The sequence below is a fragment of the Lepidochelys olivacea genome (genome assembly GCF_965140295.1).
Source record: "Lepidochelys olivacea isolate rLepOli2 genome assembly, chromosome: 1".
Taxonomy (NCBI): domain Eukaryota; kingdom Metazoa; phylum Chordata; order Testudines; family Cheloniidae; genus Lepidochelys; species Lepidochelys olivacea.
The window spans coordinates 143,818,915-143,845,375 of NC_140411.1; the positions used below are offsets into that span (position 1 = coordinate 143,818,915).

General features: G+C 39.6%; 1 protein-coding gene across 1 annotated transcript in view; it reads left to right on the forward strand.

Moving 5' to 3' along the window:
• The window catches only part of PHEX (phosphate regulating endopeptidase X-linked), a 142,878-nt gene that overhangs the window by 91,631 nt on the left and 24,786 nt on the right, over positions 1-26,461 (forward strand). Inside the window, exons 13-15 of the mRNA XM_084637535.1 lie at positions 3,680-3,757; positions 8,818-8,921; positions 20,338-20,396. Of these exons, the coding sequence (XP_084493661.1) occupies positions 3,680-3,757; positions 8,818-8,921; positions 20,338-20,396 (241 nt within the window). The remainder of the gene's footprint in view (positions 1-3,679; positions 3,758-8,817; positions 8,922-20,337; positions 20,397-26,461) is intronic.

Here is a 26,461-nt window from a genome sequence, read left to right on the forward strand (position 1 = left end):
CTGTCTACAGCTGAATTCTAGTTCTTTCCTGTTTTCTCAAGCATTTTTTAAAAAAAATCTTCAGTACCTACTGTGCCTCATGAAAAACTAAGAAAACATTCTATTTTAGAGGTAATTTGGCTCATTTCATATTTCCTGTAGAGCATTTGTCTTTTATTGTTTTTCTATCACTGGGGATATTTGTATGACAATGGGATCCTTCTTGCTGAAGAGTTCATCTGTTCCTGCTGTTAATTTCTAACCTGAAGTCGTAATCTTCTGATTGTGACATCTTAATTATCTCTGCAACAATTAATTATGATGTCACTAGTAGAGGACAATAACTTCAACTGGGAAATAAGCCCTAGGAATAGATTAACTCTCAAGAGGCAAAGATCCTGTTTTCTTGAAAATGAGGGAAGGTAAAAGAAGGATTTTGGGGGAAAACGTTGTAGCATTGCTTCTCCCCATTACACTAGCATAGCTGGTGCAAAGGGATGGCAAGAAATTGCAGAGCTGGCTGTTCTGACTGTGGTCTCCTCAGCCTTTGTAGGAAGCCCTGGTGGTAGCTGGGGTGGGAAGGGAAACAGCCTAGATATTATTTACTTCTGGTCATTTTGTGGCCTTGCAATAATTCTTATTGCCACAAGAAACAAGTAAGCATATCCCTTTGGGTCTTTGGGCTGGACCGATTGTGATCACAGAGATGAATCTGAATTGTTTCTAATGTGTATGTTTTCCTAAGGATTTTCATGAGATGCCATAGGTTCTTTAGTTAATATTAATAGGTTTCAGAGTAGCAGCCGTGTTAGTCTGTATCTGCAAAAAGTACAGGAGTACTTGTGGCACCTTAGAGACTAACAAATTTATTTGAGCATAAGCTTTGGTGGGCTACAGCCCACTTCATCAGATGCTTAGAATGGAACATATACTAAGAAGATATATATATACACATACAGAGAACATGAAAAAGTGGAGTAAGAGTAATTAGCATGTACTCCACTTTTTCATGTTCGTTCTATCTATCTATCTATCTATCTATCTATCTATCTATCTATCTATCTATCTATCTATCTATCTATCTATCTATCTATCTATCTTCTTATGATATGTTCCATTCTATGCATCCAATGAAGCGGGCTGTAGCCCACCAAAGCTTATGCTCAAATAAATTTGTTAGTCTCTAGGGTGCCACAAGTACTCCTGTTCTTAATATTACTATATGCCCTGGCCACTAATATGAAATGACTCAAGGGTATCAGATGAGTTTTGTCTAGATTATTTCTAAATTTCCTATCACCTTGGTATGTAAGGCCCTGATCCTGTAAGCTGCTTCTCAGAGGCTCATAGACTCATAGATTTTAAGGCCATAAGAGACCATCATGATAATCTAGTCTGACCTCCTGCACATTGCAGGCCACAGAACCTCCCCACCCCCCCTAATAGACTCCTAACCTCTGGCTGAGTTACTGAAGTCCTCAAATCATGATTTAAAGATTTAAAGTTACAGAGAACCCACCGTTTACACTAGTTTAAACCTGCAAGTGACCCATGACCCATGCTGCAGAGGAAGGAAAAATAAATAAATCAATCTAGGCAAACACTACAGTCAAGGGGCTCCATATGGGGGTAGGGGTTCTCTCACACAGATCAGCATGCAGGATTGGAGCCTATATGCTGAAGTTGGTTTATTTTAAAAGGGCAATGTTGTTCATTAGGGTTCTCCTCTTTCAGCCTTCACATGGTTTCAGATTTTTGTGTTGAAAGGATCACATTACTAGAGGAAAGTTTTAAGGAAAAGTCCCGTAGTCCTAAAAGGTAAATTGATATCTGTCTTCCTAAACAACATGGAAATATACATTTTATACCATCCCACTCTGTCACATGTTTAGCTTATATCATGCATGTGTCTTATTTTTTTGGTTTCCCCCCACCCCCATCTTTTAGACTCTCTCTCTCTCTCTCTCTCCCCTCTTTTGCTCTTGGAAATAAATTGTTTCCATAGTAACTATGGATGGATGCCCTTGGGGTGGGACAAGTTTAGTGCCATACACAAATGTATTATAAAGTTAGGTTACATAATTGTTTCCAATTTGTATCATGATTTTATGAAATGTAAGTGCAGGCATGACAGTTACCCTGGTATACATGTATGTATGTATGTGTATATATACACACGTGTGTGTGTGTGTTTTGACAGGGTCAGGCCAGATGGCTATAGGAGAGTAATAGAAGGCAGATATATTAGCCCCAGGCTAAGTAGGTCCCTTTTCCCTGGGTAAGGTAACAGGGAAGGTTCCAGAACAATCAGGAACTTTCTGGAGACAATTAAGACAGGCTGATTAGAACACTTGCAGCCAATCAAGAAGCTGCTAGAATCAATTAAGGCAGGCTAATCAGGGCACCTGGGTTTTAAAAAGGAGCTCACTTCAGTTTGTGGTATGTGTGTGAGGAGCTGGGAGCAAGAGGCACTAGGAGCTGAGAGTGAGAACGCGGGCTGTTGGAGGACTGAGGAGTACAAGCATTATCAGACACCAGGAGCAAGGTTCTATAGTGAGGATAAAAGAAGGTGTTGGGAGGAGGCCCTGGGGAAGTAGCCCAGGGAGGTGTAGCTGTTGCACAGCTGTTCCAGGAGGCACTCTAGACAGCTGCATTCCACAGGGCCCTGGGCTGGAACCCGGAGTAGAGGGCGGGCCCGGGTTCCCCCCCAAATCCTCCCAACTCCTAGTCAGACACAGGAGTCATCGACCTGGACAGTGCGTTCAGAAAAATGGCCAAGCTGAGGGCTGCTAAGAAGCTCCAAGCTGAGCAAATTTGCCAATAAGCTCAAGGCCCACCAAGGTAGAGCAGGAACTTTGTCACAGTGTGCATACATAAATATGTTTTTTTTATGTGTGTGTGTGTATATATATAATATGTATGATGTACTGTATATAAACACTACGGCAAATTCTCACAAATGTGAAACAGAATAAATCCAAGTTAATGTAAAAATGTAAACTGAATTATTTTAATGTTCCTATTGCCTTTATATTGAGCATAGGAATACAGAGGATTCTGTGCTATTATTGGGAACAAGTATTTTAAGAAATGGAGTCTGTTAAAACAGAGGTGGAGTGGAAAGCCTTTAATTAGATGGCTCAGGTAGATGAGCAAAACACAGTTCAACAGCATGAACTGTAGAAACCACATTCTCCGTCAGAAAACCGTAGCCACATCCTTGTCTGGTGAGATCTATTTGACGTCAGTGGAACTATGCTGTGTTTATCCCAGCTGAGGTTCTGACCTATTCATATCCATGTCCGACATACATCTGAATAACTGGGCTTGTTTCAGCTGCCCTATGGTAGTTATACAGGTCACAGGTTGTTAAAACACTAAAAAGATACAAGTTGCGACCATTAGATTAATTTTGCTTGCAATCCTTGGTGAGGTTCAACTCTTAGGACCAGATTATGTGCTCAAGCATACCTGTAATTCTGTAGTAACTCTACAGGAGCCGGTGGAGATACTGTGTAAACTGGCAGCTCAATGTTATCCCCTCAGTGTTAAAAACTGAAACAGATTTGTTGCACATAAGCAAGCTGTTTGAGGTGAAACCCGGGTGCCATTTGGGAGGTATAGTACTGTGCGGTCCTTTCAATGAGGGAAGAAATGCACTTTTAAATGCTTAAACAATCCAGTTTTTTTTCTTTCAAAGGCAAAAGCGGTTTTGGCAAAAGTGGGTTACCCTGAGTTTATAATGAATGACACGTATATTAATGAAGACATCAAAACAGTAAGTGTAAAATGTTTTCTTCCTTTACGGTATGTCACAACTATTTTTTTGTCTTTTCCTTTCAGCCATCCAAAATCAAAGCAGTTACATCATTTTTAAATAAAGATGGTGGTGCCAGAAAACACTCACATTTTTTCCCTTGCATGACACACTTTGCTTGTGGCCTTCTGCTTGACTTGCCCCATTCCCTTATGATTCTGAATTGACCACACCCGTCTCACAAGACCGAAATCTTAAAAGAACAATAAAGTTAAATGCACAGCTCTGGTGCTAACTTAGCTTAACCACAAAAGAAAGAATTGAGCATTGTGATGGGGTAGATGAACCCCATGCTGACAGGGAAGGATCTGGGGAGGCTGCGCGCGCTAAGATAGCCCTGCTTCTCTGGCCCTGACATTCATGCATGGTAGGGGAGGAGGGCTATAAAAAGAGGAAGCTGCAGTCAGCACGGGGGAAGCCATGAGAAGGGAATGGCTGCTAAAGCAGTAGGAGGAATCTCCCAGCTCTGCAAGGATCCCGTGAACCCCAGTGGCAAGCCCAGTAGGGAGAGACTGACTTGGCTGCCTGCCTGGCCGTAATGACTCCAGTAAAGCTGCTACCCAGGCACTCCTGAAGTAAAGTAGTACCACTGACCTTTTTGCTGACCCCAGGTGGGGCTTGTTCTCTGAGTCTGAACTTCTGCCTTTCCCATTGCCCTAAACAAAGTAAGCAGGCCCACAGTGGTGAGGCCCACTGCAAGGACTACAAGGTTGGAGGCTGGATTCAGCTGAGCCTGTGATGGTAACCGGGTGTCGCAGGGGGCCTCAACCAAGCTAGGGAGACTCTTTTTACAACATGCCCATTGGAATATTTGTTTTACAATAACATTGTGTATTATGAATAACTTGGCCAATACAACAGATTGATTATTGTGATGCTGCTTAATCCCCATCATCTGCAAGGCAAGAGAAAGAACCCTAACAAGTCATGCTCCAGGGAGAGAGGGTGATTAACTAACTACTTTCTGCCCAGAGGAGGTAGAGCTTGCCCTTACAAGGAGCTGAGAGAGCTCAGTTAAAGAGCAAAGACCCAGAAGAGAGGAGATAGGGAAGTTTCCCTCCCCCACGCAGGAAGGGCTTAGGTTAGGCAGGCTGAGGAAGAATTTAGCCCTGGAAAAGAGAGAGACTGTAGAGGAGGCGGGATTCTCCTACAGGGAGAACCCCCCAGGGAGCACAGTCGGTTCCTGTGGGAGGGAAACCTGATACAGTAGAAACAGAAGACTAGCTACATTATGCACAGACACAAGGGGGTGATTTAATGTTGGGTGTGGCCAACCATAGCCATCATCAATCATTTTTCCAGAATTATCATTAGAATACATTGATGGTTGCTAGAGCTTGTAGCAGTTAAGTGCCAAACATTGCATTGAAATAAAGTTCCCGTGTAAAATACTGGCTTTGTCATCACTGAGGGACTGTCCTGCCTGTGAGGAGTTAAAATAGCTGAAAAATGAAAATAAGGCACTTCTTTCATTAATGTATTTACATTGTATCAAGCTGATGCTATTAAACCTCTTGGTAAGAGATTTAAAAGCAAACAAGATAAAGCAATAGAAAATACATCTTTGGAAACAATCCTGCCGTGGCAGGGGGATGGACTAAGTAATCTAATAGATCTTTTCCAAATCTAATTTATATGTGTCCAGTGCAGCAGTCTTCATACAAGAAGAATCCACATTGATTTAAATAGGAGTCATGCCATCGTGAGGACTGCAAGATCTGAATTTATGACACCATGAATATTGGGTTTGATTCTCCTCTAACTTGCACCAGATTTATGCCAGGGTAGCTTTACAGATTTTCAACAGAGATACTCCTTGTTTCCACCTCTGTCTGTGAGAGGACGGACCAGGCCTATTAACTGTAAAATATGTCTGGGCAGTTTTAATACACCCAGAGTATTCTTTTCAAGATAAAAATATGCCAATACAAATTTTGTATTTAATAATAAAACAAAATAACCCCCGAACATTCTGCTCAAAATAAACTTCTGCAACAAACTACAGTAATACGTTTTCTACCCAAATGTTACAAATTATTATTACAAGCTTGGACTGTTTTCCCTAATACTATGAATATTGATAACTGTGCCTAGACGCTCCAGATAAGATACAGCATTACCGACCCATTGTGCTAGGCATTGTTCAAACACATAGTAAAAGATAATTCCTACTCCAAAGACTTCTAAATCTCAAGGCTTGTCTACATTACCTGCTGGATCGACGGGCAGCGATCGATCCAGCAGGGGTTGATTTATAGCGTCTATTCTAGACATGATAAATTGACCACCGAGTGCTCTCCTGTCGACTCCGGTAGTCCACCAGAATGAGAGGCACAGGCAGAGTTGACAGGGGAGCGGCAGCAGTCAACTCACTGCGTTGAAGACACTGCGGTGAGTAGATCTAGGTATGTCGACTTCAGCTGCATTATTCACATAGCTGAAGTTGTATAACTTAGATCGATTCCCCCATCCCCACCCCCCAGTATAGACCAGACGTCAGTAGACAAGACTGACAAAGGGTGGGAGAAAGGAAGTATTTTTATCCCCATTTTACAGATGAGGAACTGTTCCACAGTGTGAGTGAAGTGACTTGGCCAAGGTCACACAGGAAAGCTGTAGTAGAGCCACAAATTAAACCCACAGCTTCTAAGTCTCAGTCTAAGGCTTTAACTACAAGACCATCCTTCCTGGAGAACATGTTGTTTCCAGCTATAGGAAAACCTGGAATAGCCACAAACAGGACTTACATCTACATTGAGATCAAATAACAGAAGATATTGCTTCTCAGCCAAGGGAGAAATATTTACTTTATCACCAAGTTGTTTGCATGGACAAACCAAGCTACTTGACATACTGGCATGAAAAAGATAAACATTCTGAGGCTTAAAATGATCTAACATTCATAAAACAAATTTATTTGAGCATAGTCTCTAAGGTGCCACAAGTCCTCCTTTTCTTTTTGTGAATACAGACTAACCCGGCTGCTACTCTGAAACCTGACATTCACAGACTCTCTTTTGCAATGGTACCGTTGCAAAAAATTGCTCCAGTATAACTGGCCATAGAACACAGACAAAAACCAACCAAACAAGGCATTGTTAAATATGGCATAGTTCACTCAGAACTCTAAGAAGGAAAAACTCAGCAAGTCTGGTCTCTGCCGAGGGAAACCGTGTAGAGAGGAGATATTGTGAACCTTTATCATCTGTGTTAATGGGATAGAGGAGAAGCCATTCAGGTGATGGACTCACTTGCTGACATAAGCAGTATGTTTGTAAGTCTGGGCCCTGAAAATGCAACACAGTAGATTGGTACTGAAGTGTAACTTTGTCCCAAGCTTGAGAATTTTTTGAAAGGATGATTGGAATATGAGCAGGTTTTATGTAATATTAACAGCCTTTTTTCTTGCATGGCTAATCATATTTGAGACATTTGGTAATAGATTCTGGCAATGTGACCCCTCATATTTGTAAATGCTGCTAACATGAGTGACGGTAGAGCAGCACTGCTAGATTCCTTTGAGGGGGAGTTGTGCAAAATATTTGCAATGAAATGCAAAATTACACAAACAGCACTTCTCTTTGAACAATTTTGTGGCATACTTTTTAAAGCAATGTTTTCATGTGAAAATGGCTTTACATAATACCACCTGTAGGAATACATGTTTTCAACATGTACATTGCATATCATCAACATTTTTTCTCAAAGTGAAATTTTATGGAGTGCAAATTGCACTAACCAATATGGCAAATATTTCCCTAGAAATCTTCTGACACATTTAATTTCACACAGCTCTAGTTTGATTCTAGTGCTGACTTATCACCTCTCTAATTCAGAATTAAATGACTCACATAAAACAGAAAATATGGGTGTTTTTCATTTTAAGCACTAATATAGAGGACCCCTTACTGATTGACCTATTATGGTGATTTATAGGAAGTAGATATTTGTGCTCTAGAAAGTGTTCTGAGCAACTGATTGATTTCACATAAGACACTAAATAGCAATCAGATCATAATGACCTACAGTCACTGACAGCACAGCCTGGATTTGAACTAGCGACCCACAGGTGGTTGTATCCAATTATCAGTCCTCTGAGCTGTCCAATGTAAACAATCATGGATATACCTGTCTCCACTGTTGTGATAAAACATTTATTAGTCCTTAGGGTTTCATTTGAAAAAAATAAATAGTTGATGTCAATTATTAAAACTCCCAGGGAAGATCAATTTTTGCTCATAAACTTCTCATGTTTAAATGCATGCTCAGGCTTAGCTTGTACTCATCAGTTGTCAGGCTCATTAACTCTTTGTGTGTGCCCTAGACCTGGATTAAATGTAATTCACCTTTGTCCCTGTAATTTTTAATATTATCTTATACCCAAATTTGTATGGCTAGATACTGAAAAACACTTAAGCCTCTCCTGGTATAGTAGATATCTGGGTATAACATTTGATTATGGCAATAACTGATAGAAGAAAATAATAAAAATGTTTAAAACCCCCTCGTTTTAAAAATGGTATGAGTATTGGGTTTATTTAGAAAAAGATTTCTTACTGACACCTATATAAATAAGGGATCTAAAACCAGTTAGCTGATGGCACAGAAAATATTTTGAACCAAAACTATTAATGAAATAATTTTACCCAGAATATTTGGTGTTAGAACAGGGACTTGAACCCAGACATCGTGAGACCTACTTCATTGTCTTTACCATATGACCATCCCGCCACCCAAGGTGATGGACAAAGTGTTGAGATCCTCCTGTATACCTACTCTGCTCATGACCCTTCATTTATGTAGGGCGATCCTAGAAATTCCACAGGGTGGAGGTCCTTGGGAAGCCTTCTGCAATGCGGTGGATTTTATCCTAACTGTTGTAATATGAATAATGTCATTAACTTAACCAAATCATTTTTAGTCATTATTATTATTATCTCGTTACTGTCGAAGTTCTGATTCTTTTCATGTCATCTTTGTGTCTGTTGGTCATGTTTAATGGGTATGATTTATTTACACAGATGAAGTTTTCAGAAAATGACTATTTTGGCAACGTACTGCAGACCCGCAAATACCTGGCCCAGTCTGACTTCTACTGGCTTAGAAAAGAAGTTCCAAAAACAGAGTGAGTAGGCAAACATGTACATTGATTAAAATTACACACAGTGCCTCATTGTGAAGGAATAATAGTACAGAAAAAATCTATAGTTACTCAGAAATGCTTGTAAATATTTGTATCTTAACAAACTTCTTAAAAGTTCTGGGCAGTCCTGTTCCAGTCCAGCATCACACTTTTCATATTCATGGAGCTTAAATGTTTAATTTAATGAAAAGAAAGAGTAATTGAATCTCAGTTAAAATTGGATTATTTCTCTTGAACCCAGTAAGAATTTAGAATGGCACAGCAGGGATTTTATTCAATACATTTTCCATTAATAGAATATTAAGAGATAATATTGTTATTATTAATAGCAGCCAGCATTGTTAGTTACCTGCTGTTGATAGCAGTGATGTGGAATAAGAGATAATTAATTTAATTTTAACATTTTAAATTTACTTTTAAAATTACAATAATAAGATGTATTGTATACAATAGTCTAGCACACATGAATAATCAAATCTTTTTTCTTACTGATGGGTAATCAAATCCTTAAAATTCTAATTAAAACATATATAGAAGTCAATTAGTGTAATTGCAGTATTCAAAAATGACCTTTTCTGTATAAAACCTTTAAAGTCAGCACTGATGCACAGCTACGCTGGTCATATTTCATATAGGTGTTGTCATCTTTAGGTTTAAAGGTCAGTTTCCACATTACAACTAAATATGATAGTTGTCTCCAGTATATTATTAATCCTTATAAATCAGATTATGTTATGCTTACTCATGTTGGGTTTCACCTTACACCACGAGTGGTCCCCTTGACTCAATGAGACTACTCAAAGGGTGATGTACTGTACTATTCCCTGTTAGTAAGGGTATCAGAATTTGGCCCTATATTTTGAGGCATAGTCCTTGGTTTTAGCAGCTTAACTTCAACAGTGAGTGTCATTGCTAACATCTCATGAACAAATTACTCTGAAAGCAGAAGGGTTGATTCTGAATGCATGATTTTGAACACTCTCCTATAGTCGTGTATGCCACAGTTAGATCATGATAATATATTCACTTTAGCCCATCATGAGTTTCCAGAGAGCAGTGCAATAACATTTTCTCCTTTATAGAAAAGGAGATAAACACTGTCTATCCTTCAGTCTCGCAAAAGGAATTTTTTAGCTACATTAATGTGTACTGAATAGGTTCTTAGTATGAAGGGAAATGTCATCTTCCAGAAAATTATTTGGCAGGTAATCCCTGAAATATACACCTTTAGGGCCGTACTCTGAGAATTTCTACATCACTGATATGCTTAAAAAATAAGGGATTTACTCCCCTGGTCACCGAGAGGTAGAATATAACTGCTCCCTCTTATCCTGTTTCTCTTCCTTGAAGGAGAACTTGAAGGCATTTTTACTCTCATCGTAGCATGGTAGATCAGATTTGGTCTTTCTTTGCCCTTTAGCTAATTAAAAAAAAAGATTAACAGATCTAATGTCCACACAGGGTGAGACTGTGGGTCACCCTATGCCTGTGTCAAGTGGAGAAAGGAGGTGTAAAGTGTCCCCTTACTCTCCTGAGTGTGCTACCCATATTGTGGATTACAGAATGGTGGGGGAGAGCAGTGTCTGTAGGGTCACTATTCCACCTCCTGTGCAAAGTGGTGGGGAGTGTGCAGAGCCTTGACTTCATTCACCTCCACAACAGTTGCTCCAGGCCACCTAGCTGAACTGATGAAAAGTGGGAAGTGAAACCTGCCAGGTGAAATGCTGATGCAAATTACTTCCCCCATGAAGCAAAATGCGGAACCAGGGACCAAGTTTTGAGTCTGAGAGTCACACTTTAATTACCAGTCTGTTCCTTGGGCAGCAGAACTACGCGCTACCCCTTCCTCAGAGCTCATAGCAACCCCACAATTTGCCCATGGTAATCAGTATGTTTGGTTATTATTCTGCCTGTAAGTCTTTGAAGTGATACATAATGGATGGTAGCACAGTTTGAACTATATATACTTGCCATGCACACAGGTAGCTAAAGCATTAAGAACCACTAGTGCTTCCGTTATAAACTTCTACTTTATCTTAAGGTGGTTATAATTCAACAGTATAATTCACACCAGGCTAACATGTGAGATGTGGTCTTAAAAAAGATCAGTTTTGCCACATTTAAGCAAAGAGTCAAAGAGACATGATTATACTTCTCTGATGTTTTTACAGTAGAACTAAATGCTTTTCTGTTTCTCATGGAATTGTGCAGGTCATTAATTACTGTTGTGGTTTGGTACTGTGCATGTATAATAAAAATAATTATAACACACTCATTATTTGGCTTCTGTCCATGTACAATAACCTTTTACAAAATGTTTTGATATGCAAACCTATACGGACATCATGAATAGAGCCCTGCAAATCCAAGGGTATCCGCTCTATATCTGCGCACTATTTTTGCGGATTGGATGCGGCTACAAATATTGTATCTGTGCAGGGCTCTAATCATGAACTGGCTCAGAGCGGGATCAATAACTATTAAGTATGGATTTTCCTGGCTATGGTAATGGGTCTGTCAGAATAATGATATTAAACCAACATAGGTAATATAACCAGAAAAGTAACAATGCTGTATTGATTTACCAAATGCAACAAGTTTCTAGATAGTTATATTACAAATTGCGCTAATTTGCCTCAGCATAGCAAGCTAAAAGGAAAATCACAGTGATTGTTCTTTTAATTATCAAAGGGCCAGAGGGAGAATTGTGAGAATGGATGAGAGTCACAAGTAGGAAGAGACAAAGGATTTTGGAGGGCAAGTGGAAATGCCTGGATTTTGTGTATATGGAGGTAGGGGCTGGTTGGAATTGGAACTGATAAGAAGAAAAGTGGAAATCTATCATTTTGACAATATTTTAAATCAAAATTTTGACAACCACCAACTCCCCTCTTACTTTTAATTGGAGAAATTAATAGAGCTGTAGAGATACACTTATCCCTTGCGTGAAGTTCAGGTATCAGTGGAGAGACTCAAGCAGGGGGTTCAATGGAACACCAGACAAACAAGGAAGATGCTAAATGGAGTATGTTGAGTGGATTAGAGCAGAGAGCGGCAAAAGGCAAGGAGACAAGTATAGAGAAGGTTATGACAGTCCAGGTAAAAGATAATGAGGTTGGAGACCAGTGTTTTAGCAGTATTTGTTGTCTGTCCATGGGCATATATGTGCACACTTTTAGACTTGTTTTGAATATCCAGAGAACAATCACATGGCTAATCTCAGTGTCTGTATAGAGCCTTCATAGCCCTATCAGCAAATGAATAAACACTGCCTCCCAGAGAACTTTGTTTTTTATTGCATAGGATGCAGCATGATACTATGATGAATATGAGTATACCTCTGTGTTTGGTACTTCTCTAATACTAATCCTCCTCCTTTAAAGTCCAGACACTACCCTTAAGACTTTACAGTCTGGGAAAATCTTTCATCAGGCTCACTAGGATGTAGAGACTGGAGTCATATGCAGCTGATGGCAATATTGTTGGGAGAGTGGGGACTACAATGTGTAAGTTAAAAAAAGTACTAAGTACTAAGCAGAAATTTAAATTGGTTGGTATAATTCCTTGAACTTCTTCTAATTTTAATTCGGTTTCTGGAACATTCTTTTACCCCATACTCTTACCCAGAGAGGTTACTGGGGAAAAAGGGCTCCAACTGCGCTGCTTGGATGGCTGTGGTTAAGGAAGGTCACACCAGCATGTGCTTCATATGGATGGGCAGGTCTGCTGAATTCAGCTACCTCAGGAGACAAAAAAGCGGTGAAGAGGTTGATGGCTGCTTGAGACACGTTCAGCTATTGGATCAGTAAACCTGTGGAGGTGGGGGGGAGGCTGCTCTGCTGAAGAGAAGGCTTAAAAAGAGCCACCTGTGACTTTTACCCACTCTTTGGGCATCACTTAAAGTGGTGATATGGCAGTAAAGATGGGCCCAGCATGGCCAGCTGTCACAGGATGCCCTTGCTGCATCACTGCTGCCCCTGCCTTGGGGAGAGAGAAAGCAGCCTGTTGTGTGTGTGCTTAGTGCCTAGCCACCTATTTGCAAAAGAAAGTGCATTTAACCAGAATAACAGGTGAGATGAGAGAATATTAGGATGCACAGACACAAAGCAGAGGCAGACTCTTTCTTCTATGTCTTTTTTTTGTCTCAGACATGCCAATAATAGGTGAAAAGAGGCTTAGATTTATAATTTAACTGGTAACAGAGCAGCTGGTAACTCTTAGATATTTTGACACTGCTCTTTCATCTACCCTTATGGCTAGGTTTTGTGGCATGGGTAGTATAGAACAGCAGTTCTCAAACTTCATTGTGCCGCGACCCCCTTTTGACAAAAAAAATTACTACACAACCTCAGAAGGGGGGACCGAAGCCTGAGCCCACCTCTGACCCAGGCAAGGGGGCCAAAGCTGAAGTCCAAGGGCTTCAGCCTCAGGGGGAGGGGGACTGTAAACCGAACCCTGCCACCCAGGGCTGAAGCCGAAGCCTGAGTCCTATCACTCAGGACAAAGCCCTTGGGCTTCACCTTTGGCCCTGGGCCCCAGCAAGTCTAATGCCAGTACTGGTGACCCCATTAAAACACGGTCATGACCCACTTTGGGGTCCCAACCCACAGTTTGAGAACCCCTGGTATAGAAGATCAAAAACAGTTCTAAATTTTTTGCAGAACCTAGAGTATAAGTCAAAACAGCCTGAGTTCAGGATGGACAGGCAGAGCAATTTATGAATTTACTTAATTTTTAAATTTAACACACAAATGTAACCTAACATTAACTTACAGATTTTGATATCTTAATTTGCTTTATCTCATTGAAGGGGCATGGCAGATTCTGACTGAAGTTGTATTTAGTCTGAAGTGATGCAATTTCAGTGGATTCACTCTACTGCCTCTCATGAAATATGCTGCCTGATGCATTTTGAGCATGGCTTAAGGTGCACCACAGAACTCCTGAATTTCACTGCGTCTGTCTATTAATTTATAATGTGCCTATCTCCATGGTATCTCAGTGCCAAATTAAGAATTGCACTTTGTCAGTAAAATATTGTATTCTCCCTGTCTCCTTAATACAACCAGTTTTCCTTAATCTTTTGTTCCTGTCTATTTAAAAATGTATCCCTGAGAAATTATGCAGGGACATTCTTCAGCCCTCATTTAAGGGGAGCTTTTACAAAAAATGGGTTTTGCATCATGCTGTGTAAGCATGATATTTGTCTCATTCTGATGTCATGGGGTTTCACAGCCGAGGGTCCTCCATCAAGAATGCTTTGTTCTCATTGAATACAACCGTCTTGGTGGTTACGGAGAGGGAAGTGGTCTACAAGACAGACCCTGTGCCAAGTCTTAAAGATAAGTTCAAGGACTGTGAAGTGGATCCAGCCAATGGAGGCAGGTAGAATAGTGATATGATATACTCTCTTGGCCTTTCATGATGGGCTGCTGAGTGTTGTATAAACTGACACTCCCACCAACCTTTACCATCAACCCAGGCAGAGTGAAGTACAGTAATCCAACTTCGAAGTGACAAATACATTTATTGTAATGGTTAGGTCCTCATCCAAGAAGAGTAGGTGCAGACTCCTCAGGCTAGCCAAAGGCATTTCTTGCCATTGATATTATCTTTGTGTCTTGTAATAGTGATGAGTCCAATTTGGCCCTAAAGATAAGAAGCCATGCAACAATAAAAGGGTGTGGGGAGAGGGATAAAACATACAATATATATATATTTTAAGTATCAATTATCCTCAGAAGGTCCTAGAACTAGGTGGCAATGTAGTCCTTGGGTCAATCTTGAGAGGGACTTGGAGAAGAAGAGCATAATGGCCTTTAGATAAGGTCAGGGAGGACTTTCCATGTGTAAGTGGTGGGGTAGAAAGAAGTGCAAAGGCCGTTGTGGGAGAAGGGGGACAAACACCTGGGTTGAGGCTGAAATTCTGATGGATACTTGCCTATATTCCAAGATACTTTGAAATTCAAAAATAAATGTTCAGTATTTCAGATATGGCCCTTGAGGTTCCATCCTCAGACTGACGAAATCTAAATTGGTGATTAGTTCTGCAGACCATTGCAAAGTCATGCAGTTTGTCTTGTGGGTGAGCCCCACTTTCCAAGTGTCTGCATCATTCACAAATCGTTGCTCTGACTGTTGATGTGAATGGATGTGAAATTCAAATACCATATAAATAAATGTTTTTATTTCTTGACTCTTCCCTCCCGCCCCGAAGCACCTGTCGACTTCTGACTTTCACTGTTTTACTGAAATATTTTCACCATTTCATCACTTTATTACCGAGATTTTTTTTTTCTGGAAAAAGCCTTTCTCTTAAATAAAACTCTGCAGGGAGGATTACCCTTAGTAATCAGAGTCCATAAAATGATGGATATTTAAGACATGCCTATGACATCAGTCTTTGATGTTTCAATAGATTAATTCTCTGGTTCCTGCATTGTAAAAGAGGCAGCACAACGCTGAAAATAAAATGAGAGAGGGAGGCTGATTAATGTATTGATTAAGGAATGTACACTGCCATTTTAAGATTCTATTCTTTATTGCACAATTTAACTAAGAATTGCAATTGCCAACAAAAGCACATTAAGACTATAACTCCACAGATAACTAATTCCGTTGCTTGTTTTACAGTAATGTCACTGAAAGCATACATTTTCCAGGCTCTGATTATCTCGCCTTCTACCTTCTTCTTTCCATCCTACTTCCTCCCCACGTGCCTTTGTTCTGTTGCTCCCACTCAGTCCAGTCACTTGACTCCACTTCCAGTGCAGATGTTTCTTTGATCCCAACCCAGTCCTGCAGCCTCTTCTTGCCCTATCCCCTTATATTTGAAAATGTATGCAGCTAAGTAGCTTTGCCAGAGTCTCTGCTGGACCAGAAGTGGCTGCTTGCTTCCAGTGTCTCAGTACTTTAGACGAGCGTTTCTGCCTGGTATTTGACCAGCCTGGCTGGGGTTTTTTATGGATTTGCCAGTTGGCAAAAAACTAATTTAATCTGCCGGGTTTTTTTTACATGGGTCTAAAGATATGCATTATTATCACAATACACTTTGATATCTAATGTTAAAAGTTTCTGTGTCCAGCTAAAGATGTTGCAGTGGTCCCACTTCAGTAGTGGAAGTAAGAAAAAGTTATTAATCTTACCTATATGTGTTCTCTCTCTACATCCTATAAGTGGCTTGTCAAGGTTCCTTCCCCACTCTGAACGCTAGGGTACAGATGTGGGGACCTGCATGAAAAACCTCCTAAGCTTATGTTTACCAGCTTAGGTCAAAACTTCCCCAAGGTACAAAATATTCCACCCTTTGTCCTTGGATTGGCCGCTACCACCACCAAACAAATACTGGTTACTGGGGAAGAGCTGTTTGGACACGTCTTTCCCCCCAAAATACTTCCCAAAACCTTGCACCCCACTTTCTGGACAAGGTTTGGTAAAAAGCCTCACCAATTTGCCTAGGTGACTACAGACCCAGACCCTTGGATCTTAAGAACAATGAACAATCCTCCCAACACTTGCACGCCCCCCTTTCCAGGGAAATGTTGGATAAAAAGCCTCACCAATTTGCATAGGTGATCACAGACCCAAACCCTTGGATCTGAGAACAATGAAAAAGCATTCAGTTTTCTTACAAGAAGACTTTTAATAGAAATAGAAGTAAATAGAAATAAAGAAATCTCCCCTGTAAAATCAGGATGGTAGATACCTTATAGAATAATTAGATTCAAAACATAGAGAACCCCTCTAGGCAAAACCTTAAGTTACAAAAAAGATACACAGACAGAAATAGTTATTCTATTCAGCACAATTCTTTTCTCAGCCATTTAAAGAAATCATAATCTAACATATACCTAGCTAGATTACTTACTAAAAGTTCTAAGACTCCATTCCTGGTCTATCCCCGGCAGAAACAACATATAGACAGAGCCACAGACCCTTTGTTTCTCTCCCTTCTCCCAGCTTTTGAAAGTATCTTGTCTCCTCATTGGTCATTTTGGTCAGGTGCCAGCGAGGTTACCTTTAGCTTCTTAACCCTTTACAGGTGAGAGGAGCCTTCCCCTGGCCAGGAGGGATTTTAAAGGGGTTTACCCTTCCCTTTATATTTATGACATGGCTGTTGAAGGAGGGGGAGTTGCAGAGTTGGCTTGGGGTTGAGGGTGTGGCTTGCCTTCTTTGGCGGTGGGTGCTTTTTTATTTTGCATTTCAACGGTGGTAACCTTAGCAGCAGGTGGCAATGCCACTTGCAAAAATTTGGCCCAGCTGGACCCTGTCAGGACAGCAGGGCCACACCTGAGTAGTGCTATGAGCTTGCAATGCCTGGAGTGAGGAGCCAAGCCCAGCCAGTGCTCAGGAGCCACAGGAGTAACCGCTGTGTGGTGAGTGGGGGGTGGGGTCTGCCACAGGCCTTCCCCTCCCACTCCTCTTTGGTGGCAGAACCTGAACCCCTCTCCCATGACGTCCTACTCACCCTTGGGGCAGGACCTGATCCCTCCCCCACCCCAGCTATTTACTGGGTTGTGACAGGCCATAACCCACTCAAGGACAGGCCCCAACACCCTTCCCCCAGCCTATATATTGGATCACACTAGGCCATCAACATTTACAAATAGGTCCTGAGTCTGAAAAGGTTGAAAACCACGGCTTTAGATCATCTCTTTTAGCTGGAATGTATTGTATTTGTGAGCTCACAAGTGTCTCACTTGCTCGTGATGAAACATAGGTTAGGAAGGCTGTGGGGTGCTGGGAAAGGGTTGTGTTTGGTGGTCTCAGGGAAGGGACCAGACTGTTGGAAATTAAGGAGGTGGTCTCTGAGGCTGCGTAGCTTGGTTTTAAAAGCACCGAGGAACTTACTGTATGGCTAAGGTGTGGAAGAGCATTCAAGCAAAAGGGAACCTCTGAACTTTTTGTCAGGGTACCCTCCATCAGTAGTCACATTGGTGCAAATCCTAACTTCAGTGAGAGTTTTACCCAAGTAAGGACTTCAGGGTCACGTGTACATGCTGCACCCTGATCAATCTTCCTAAATTTCACTTTCAGATTTCACCTTTCTAAAGGGGAATGAAAATATTTTAAAGCAGAGTAATTCAGAAGGGATTCCTCAACATTTATCTTTCAATATTTGTTGTTTTTAACTTGGGAAGGTTTTTGCCTACTAAAACCTAAATTCAGAGTTGAACGTTTTTATAGCTGCTTTGAATGGCATCACTAATGCTTTGAAAATAACATTCCTTATACTGTTTTCTATAATAGTGAAGTCATTAATTGTAGTAAGAGAAACCCTGAACTCTTCTTTTTGCAGGTAAGTAAAATCAGAACTAACTGGTTTTCTATACCAGTTTGTCCCCCCATTTAAAATCATTTTAATATTTTAATCTCTATTGTGCATGTATCCTGTTACCTGGGATTTTAATCTCTCCATCATTTTATGTCTCCATTACCATATAAGCACCTCCCTATTAAAGATAGTGTTACCCTCATACATCCTCATGAAGTTGGAAAGTGCTATTATTGCCATTGTACAGATAGGGGCAGTGAGGCACAGAGATGGTAAGGCCTAGATTTTTAAAAGGTATTTAGGCATCACTCTGTTCAGAATTGCAAGGCTTAAGTAACTTAGATGGAAAAGCCTCATTTTCAAAAGTGAATTAGGCACTTAAGAAGCCTGAGTCTTATTGACTTTCAGTGAGACTTTCTGAAGTTGTTGCTTTAACTTTCTAAAGTTTTGATCTTACATTCTGAAAAAATTCTAGCATCTCATGTGATAACTCAAGAATTTTTCCATACAGACATTTATTACACCTGGGCCTAATTTATCACAAATTACCCATTCTCATTATTTTTATGCTTAATTTTATTTTAATTTTTTCATTATAAAAACCTAAGGTGAAATCCTGGCCCCATTGAAGTCAATGGCAAAATTCTCATTGGCCTCAGTAGAAGCAGAATTTCACCTGCAGGGAGGGTCTGACTCTAGTCCCAGTAAAGTCTATGTGACTTTTGCTATTAACTTCAATAGGTGAAGTGTTAATCCATATCTTATTGCAGTACAAGTTCAGGCAGGGTTAATATTAAATCCTTCAAATCTTGCCGGCACAGGTTCTGTTACAATATTAGTGGAAAAGCTCCAATATTCTGGTTTCTCCATTGCAAGCTATGCATTTATGGCTTGGAACACAAAGAGCAGCAAGGAAAACACATGACTAATTGAAGATAATTCTTTTGTGCATTGTTTGCAGACCAGTGCAATATTTGTAACCACAATGAACCTCACTTTTGTTAATAACTAACTCTTTTGTTAATAAATGACATTAGAGGGTGAGAAGATCACTGAGTTGGTGGGGCAGTAGGAGATAATGCTTAGCATATTACATCTTCCAGCATTAACTAACCTACCTGTTTAAAGGCCCAATCCTGCTCACACTGACACACAAGTAACTTTACTCAAGTGAGTATTCCCATTGGAAGCAATAGGACTAACTATTTGAGTAATGTTACTCATGTGCATGTTGGTTGGATCAGACTCTACAGTAGGTAAATAAATATATTACTCATTTTACAGGTGGGGAAACTGGAAGATTAAATTGCTAGTCCAGACCATTCAATGAATCAGTGGAAAAGCTGGGTTTGAATTTCAGGAGTTCCTGTAACCTCGTCCTTTGCATTGTCACCTAGCCTACAGTACAGAATATTTCACTTCTAGGCCATTGGTTAATAGTTGCTGAAAGCTATTGCAATCTTTACTAATGATTAAATAATTAGCAGTAGTTGCTGAGTGGCCTATGGAAATCATTTTTCTTTCCTTTGTTCTTATTAGAGATACCTCCATATAATTGAAATCATCCTAATAGTCATGGGTAGTCACTTTGTCAGGGGTTGCAGGAAAGAGGCCACTGACTGAAAAGCCTTGACTACTCATTTCTAAATTCAGTCCTCTAATTTCTATAGGTAGTTTCTGCATTGAGTGGGTTGAAGTACATTGCTGAGACAGTGCAAAGGACTTTGCATTGCTGCTGTCTATGTGGCAGCTGTTCATTTTAAATAGAGGACTTCATTGTCCAAGGCTGTCCATTTGGCATCTTTCATAAGCACTAAAATCACGTTAAAAGGAACACAAAAATAAAATAAGTGTTAGCAAGTTGTACCCTCCAGTCACTGCTCTGTTAAGCACTATTTGATTATAGTCATTTAAAATAATGTCAGTAGATAGATTTAAATGATCCAAAAATCACAGATTGCAGTTGACAAAACTGCAGAAATAATTACATTTGCAATGTATCTAATGGCTTTTAATATCTTGGTTTAATTTAACTGAATTAGCCTTTTATCTTTGATTATTCCATTCACAAGCCCAACACACTGACAACCAATATTTTGTTGCTGTTTATTGCTATTTTTACAGGTGGTTTACTAGTCCAACCACTGTCAATGCTTTCTATAGTGCATCGACCAACCAGATCAGTGAGTACCTGACTTTTTTTTCTTCTTTAATTATTTGTTTGGAAAAGGATATGTATGAAGGCATACCTTTTCACCTGATACCAGGAGGAGCTACAGGTGTTTGGGACCTGAAAATCAGGCCCAGAGGTGAGTCACATCAGCCACCCCAAAATTTAAACATTTTAAGTTAGTGTACACCACTGAAAATGCAAACCTAAATTCCTTCCACAATCATGCAATAATACAGCATTTGTTTACCAGTGAATGTGTACAGAGGTAAGTGGTCCAGATAGTAAGGGCTCAATCCTGATCTCTGTCATATTTGTGCAAGTCCATTGAAGTCTATGGGCATGAATGGGTATTATAGAATGCTGCATTTGGCCTTAAATTCTTGTCTGGTTTGTCTGAATTTATCTTGTAATTACAGCACAACACCTTTTAACCTAATCTTGGATTACTGGTTCCCTTTTTTTAATAATATTCTGGCCAGCTAGTTTAGCTTCATCACACTTTGGTTCCAGGGTTCCTGAAATAATATGGCTGAGATTTTCAAAGCTGTTTAGAGGATCTGGATGCCCAATTCCAATTTGTTTTAATGGGAATTTTGCATCCAAATTTCTTAAGTGATGTTTGAAAATCTCAGACTATATTTCTAAGGCTGGAGGGATGGTAGTGTTATCTTTACCTTGATACTTCTCTTCCACCTCCCAGCTGAGAGAGTTACTGGCAGCAGTATCCTTTCTTTTTCTGTGGTTTCAGGCTCTGCATAGCTCTCTGGCATAACCTCTATGCTTGGAGGTCCCTTACCACAGGCTTGTCAGAGTTCTTTGGTTGGCTCCCCCACCATTTTCTTAAATCTCTTTTTATCACACTATGAAGTAATTCCTGAAACTAATGGAATGAATATGCCAGACTGAAGGTAGACAGGAAGTCCTGCCTAGTGATTAAAGTAGGGAATTAGCACTTATGTCGCCTGGATTATATGCTCAGCTATTCCTGTAACTAACTTGTGCCCCTGCACAAGTCACTTAACTTCTCTGTGGCTTAATGTACTCATTTGTAAAATGGGTGCGATAATTAGGCACTTATCCTAAAAATAGCCCTAGGTATATTCTGCTCCACTTTTACTGAAAGGTCACCTGTATTAAGCAACTGATTTTTGAGTGATCATTTAAGATAGTTATCTAAAGTACATATGAAAAATAACTGCCTTTTCCTGTTAAAGAAAGAACAAACTTCCCAGGTTTTCAGATTTAGAGTATAGCTAAGGTTGAAGTTAGCAAGCACAGAATAAAATCTGCTACTGTTACATATACTTTATTATTGAATCCTTTCAAATTTACCACATCATTCAGCTCTCACAGCTGCTCTGACATAGCACATTAAAGAAAGCTATAATGAGCGGCTGGAGTTACTGATGCTGAATTTCACACTCCCTGTGTCTAATGGTATCACGAAGCAGAGAGCTGTCAAATGTAACCAGTCAGTCATGGGTGTAGAAGCAATTGTATTTTATATCATGACTGCTGACCTTGTACTACTTGCATTTGACCTTGGGTTTTAGATAGTGCTGCTCACTATCTTTAAGGCTGTTCTTAGGTGCAAAAGAATGTACATGGTCTGAGCTGATCTGGTTCAGAGAGAGCCTGGTATGGTATTTACCTCTGCATGGGAAGGGTCATAAGTGGAACCTTTCATTATAAACTATGTGAGCTAGAGAGAGGGATACAAAGAGGTACAGTATAACTGGTGGCTCACCATTTTTTAAGATAGGAAATTGAAAATGAACTAGCTCTTGTTGAAAGTCAGAGGGATTTGCTGAACTCTGGAGGCTGGCTCTCAATGCCACTCACTATCAAACCTCCTTTAAAAGCTGATAATTCCAGGAAAGAGCTCCACCATTATCTGGGATGGAATTCCTAGAAGTATAGAAAATAAATTAATTCAAGAGGGCTGTACTCATTCTCTCAGAAAACTTCACTCATGAGAGCTACATCTCACGTTTTTAGTAACCATTCATGTTGAATATCCTAAGAGCTGGGGAAAATACTACACAGACTGTGGATATGGAGTCACCTCTTTAAGCAAACTAGATTCTGCTAGGTTTAGTGTTTTCTTTTAGTGTGTGACAGGAATATTCATAGAAATGGTGAATTTTAAGTGAATGAGGGGGATTGTTTATGAAAAGCAAGTTTTATATTAGTAAGTGATAGGATTTACAGCAGAAACCTAATTCTGAAAGCTAATGGGAACTAATCAAAATAACCAGTAAAACTTGAATTTCAAATACTCACAGCAAGCTGCTTGCAAACAATATATAGACAAAGGACTATTTTGTTTTGAACAATGAATTTTGAATAGTGAATACATTCTAAATAAGCCTAAATGTTTTATGGACAATTCATAAATTCATAGAAAGAAGTAAGCGTAGTCTTTTGGTGACTACTGACAACTACTGCAATATGTCCCCTTTCTTATGCCCATCTCACTCTAGCAATCCTTCATGCCCAGCTCTGCATTAGTGAGTGGAATACTGGTGGCCAGCTATCCCATCCAGGGCCTTTAGCAAGTCCGTTTCTCATATTGTCTATCCCTTACAGCCCCATGTGCCTGCATGGCTTCTGTGGCTGCAATATATTTCACTGATATAAACACTTTTCATTAACTACCACTGTATGTTCAAGGAAGCACTGCAAGCTCCAAAAAGGCAAGTTGAGTGTTTTTAATTTCATCTTGACTATTATGCCTGCTGTATTGAGTACTGACTCATAAGGAAGAATGCCATGTACTGACTCACGAGATCTTTCTTAGTAGAAAGCAGAAACGTGAAGATTAAAAAAGTTAATGAATAGATTGGGGAGAATACAGCAAAATTTGCATGAAGATGAAAATGCTATCGGCTTGGTTGAGCTCATGTAAAGCAGATTCCTATTGCCCTGCTCATTGTCTATATTTCACTAATATACAGTATATAGAATCCAGAACCCATTTTTCTAGTTTCTAATTCTTTCTTTTAGATAAAGCAGACCTGTTGACAGTGCAAGTTGTTTTCTCAAAAGAGAGGTAATCAGATATACCAGGTAAAGGAATGCAACAGTGTTAGGGTATACCGGTTGTCCGTTATAGGCAGTATACATACTGTTATTACAGTTACATCAAAGAATTTTTGTATCTGTTCATTCTGCTTGGTTCCTCTTTCCTTAAATAATTCATTTGTTAATTTAATTGAGGTGTATTAGATTAACCAATGCAGCCCATTTATTTTTGAATGCAGCCCATTAATTTCTTAACATTTCACCTCATATTTTTGAGTATTTACTGAGCAATGTAACCCACCGATTTTGGGCAGTTTTTACTCAAGGAAGCAGTTGTAAGCCATTGCCTTTATAAACAGATCCATGTATCATGGTATCTGAGTACTCTCTGTATGTAGAATACTGCAAATGCCGTGGTTTTAATTGCAACCTTTGGTACAGTGCATTGACTGGCTTATCTTTTTCCATAATGGGCTTTTAGGGCCTGATCCAAAATCTATTGAAGTTACTGGAAAGACTGCTGTTGACTTCAGTAGGCTTTAAATCAGGTTCTTACTGAATTAGGTACCTAAGTAAATCAATAAATGTTAAAAAAAAAAAAGTCATAACTGAAAGACTTATGGCAAGTGTCTACTACTGTATTTCTATTGAGGAAAGAGTTTAGCATCATTATAACACTCAAAATGCAGTATAACTCTCTGGCCTTTAAAAGACAAAAAATGGAATGCTACAACAAAGAAGAGAACAGGAAGCTTGAAATTTGGCAGGGTTAATTTCCTTAACGTGTATAAATATATAACATTTTCTATTATGTGTGAAAACTTTAGCACTTTTGATCAGCTAATTATGATTATAGACAGTAGATTTGCATGGGATGGAACTGAATTTAGGCATAAACTGAATCATATGCTCATTAGATAAGAACATATATTGAGCCCCACTGGATAGGTATGAACATCTATAGATACAAGTGTATTTTTTATTCACTTATTGTGATATGTCAGTTCCCCTGATGTATGGTGTCAGTCAAGATGCCTCTAGTCTACAGAGAGCTGCCTCATTACATTTTAGAGAAAGTACCCTTTCAAAAATTACGGAAAATGCCAGATGAGACCTTATATCTCCTGCTAAGCATCTTGCAAGATGTACGTGCTTGATGGTGTGCAGCTGAGGAAAGCTCTCTGGTATCTGGTGGCTAAGGAAATGCAACAAATACAGTCTCCAGTATTCATGGTCTCAGAGAAGCAACTGCAGTTTCCTCAGGAGCTCTTTTCTTTTCCTGAAGGTCTGGGTTAATCAGAAGTTTACTGACAAAGGAGCAGTTTCAAAATAGTCCATTGGCTTCCTGAAGGCTAATGGGCAGAGCAGTTTTGGAATCAACATTTCTGAGCAGTGTTCTTAATGAAGAGATTCAAGTTGTTCCCATTTTCCTAATGACCCAGCGGTCACTTTCATTTTAAACTACATTCACAGGCAAGACAATGAGCAAGTCTCTTCCCCCCCGTCTCTTTCCTGACGTTCTTATCTACAAATGCCCAAAATAGAAGAAATTTTTCCTCATACAGTTTTTGTTTCTGGGGAATCCTAGATATTCCCTTTCCTTAAGAAAAATATGTAAATATTTTTTGTAAAAATATTCTTTTCTCTAGGTCCTTAAGTGGCCCACCTCACCGTGCTATCTGAGCCCTCATAAACATTAATGCACTTACCCTCACAAAACCCCCATGAGAGAGGAAAGTAGTATTATCCCCATTTTCACAACACCTCTATGAGAGAGGGAAGTAACAGTATTCCTGTTTTATAGGTGGGGTGAGAGATTAAGCTTCTTTCTCAAAATCAAATGGGAAATCTTTGTCAGAGCTGGGAACTGAAAGTCTATTGAGTCCGATGCCTTTGCCATAATATCCTTTTTCCTCTTTACCTGTGAGCTGAATTTGATCCAATGTACCTACTTTTTAAATTAAGGTTTGCACTTATGCACAGTATGGCCCAGTTAGTCTGCCTTCCAGAGCTGATTCTGTTTGTTCTGAGAATTCACAGGGTGTATGGGGTGAATGACCACTCTTCTTGTTCAACTCCTTGTGTTAGTTTGAAACCCTTTGACTTTTGGCCATCACTCAATCTTCTGTTCATCTATTACCAATTCTAAACCTCATAATTTGGATCCACCCTATGAAAATTTGAAAACCATGTTACAGACTTTACACACGTAAACGAAACACATGTCTGGGACCTGCTGAACACAATTCTGAACAAAGTATACATCTTAGGGATCATCTTGCTATTTATCACCTATCACTAGTATCTGTGTGCTAGGATCACTATCAAGTCAGAATCTGTTTTAAACATGCCAGTGCAGTTAGTGGTAAGTGTGGATACACGGATGTGATTTGGAAAGTGGTTTTGCTAACACAATTTAGAAGACCCAGTGCTACCCAATCAAATATTTTACAAGATAAATCTTAGGGCATTTGAAACCAGAGTTGGAGCTGAATCTAAAATTCCCCATGGAATGAATGCTTCTGTGGGTCTTATTTGGTGTTATGGTTCAGACTCATCACCGGTTAGAATAATGTAAAATGTGTAGTTTATTGCATAGTTTCAGTGCACTAGCAGGGGAAACCTGGAAATTGAAGTGTTGCTTTAATTGTGGGGATTTTGCAGTGGTGTAGTGATTAAAAAAAAAAAGTGGGTAAACTAATCTAAACTAAATTCCACATTCCCCAAATGGGAAGTGGGTAAACTCTGTTTCCTTGTGTTTCCTCTTAAGTATGTGACTGGGATTTTGACTTTGTTCAAATCAAAATTCAATGGAGTAAACCAACATGGTAGAATTGGAAGAAAATGTTTGTATGAAGCCAGGTGGTGTCAAGCTATTTCCTGTCACAGCCCTCTAGTGTAAAATGAGCAAATCTAATTACTTGTACTTATTTGGGCAAATAACTTTGTCTCCCTGTGCCTCAGTTTGTCTATCTGTGAAATGTGAATAATACTTACCAACCTTACAAATATGTTAATTAATAATGCTGATAACTTAGTTTATACAAACAT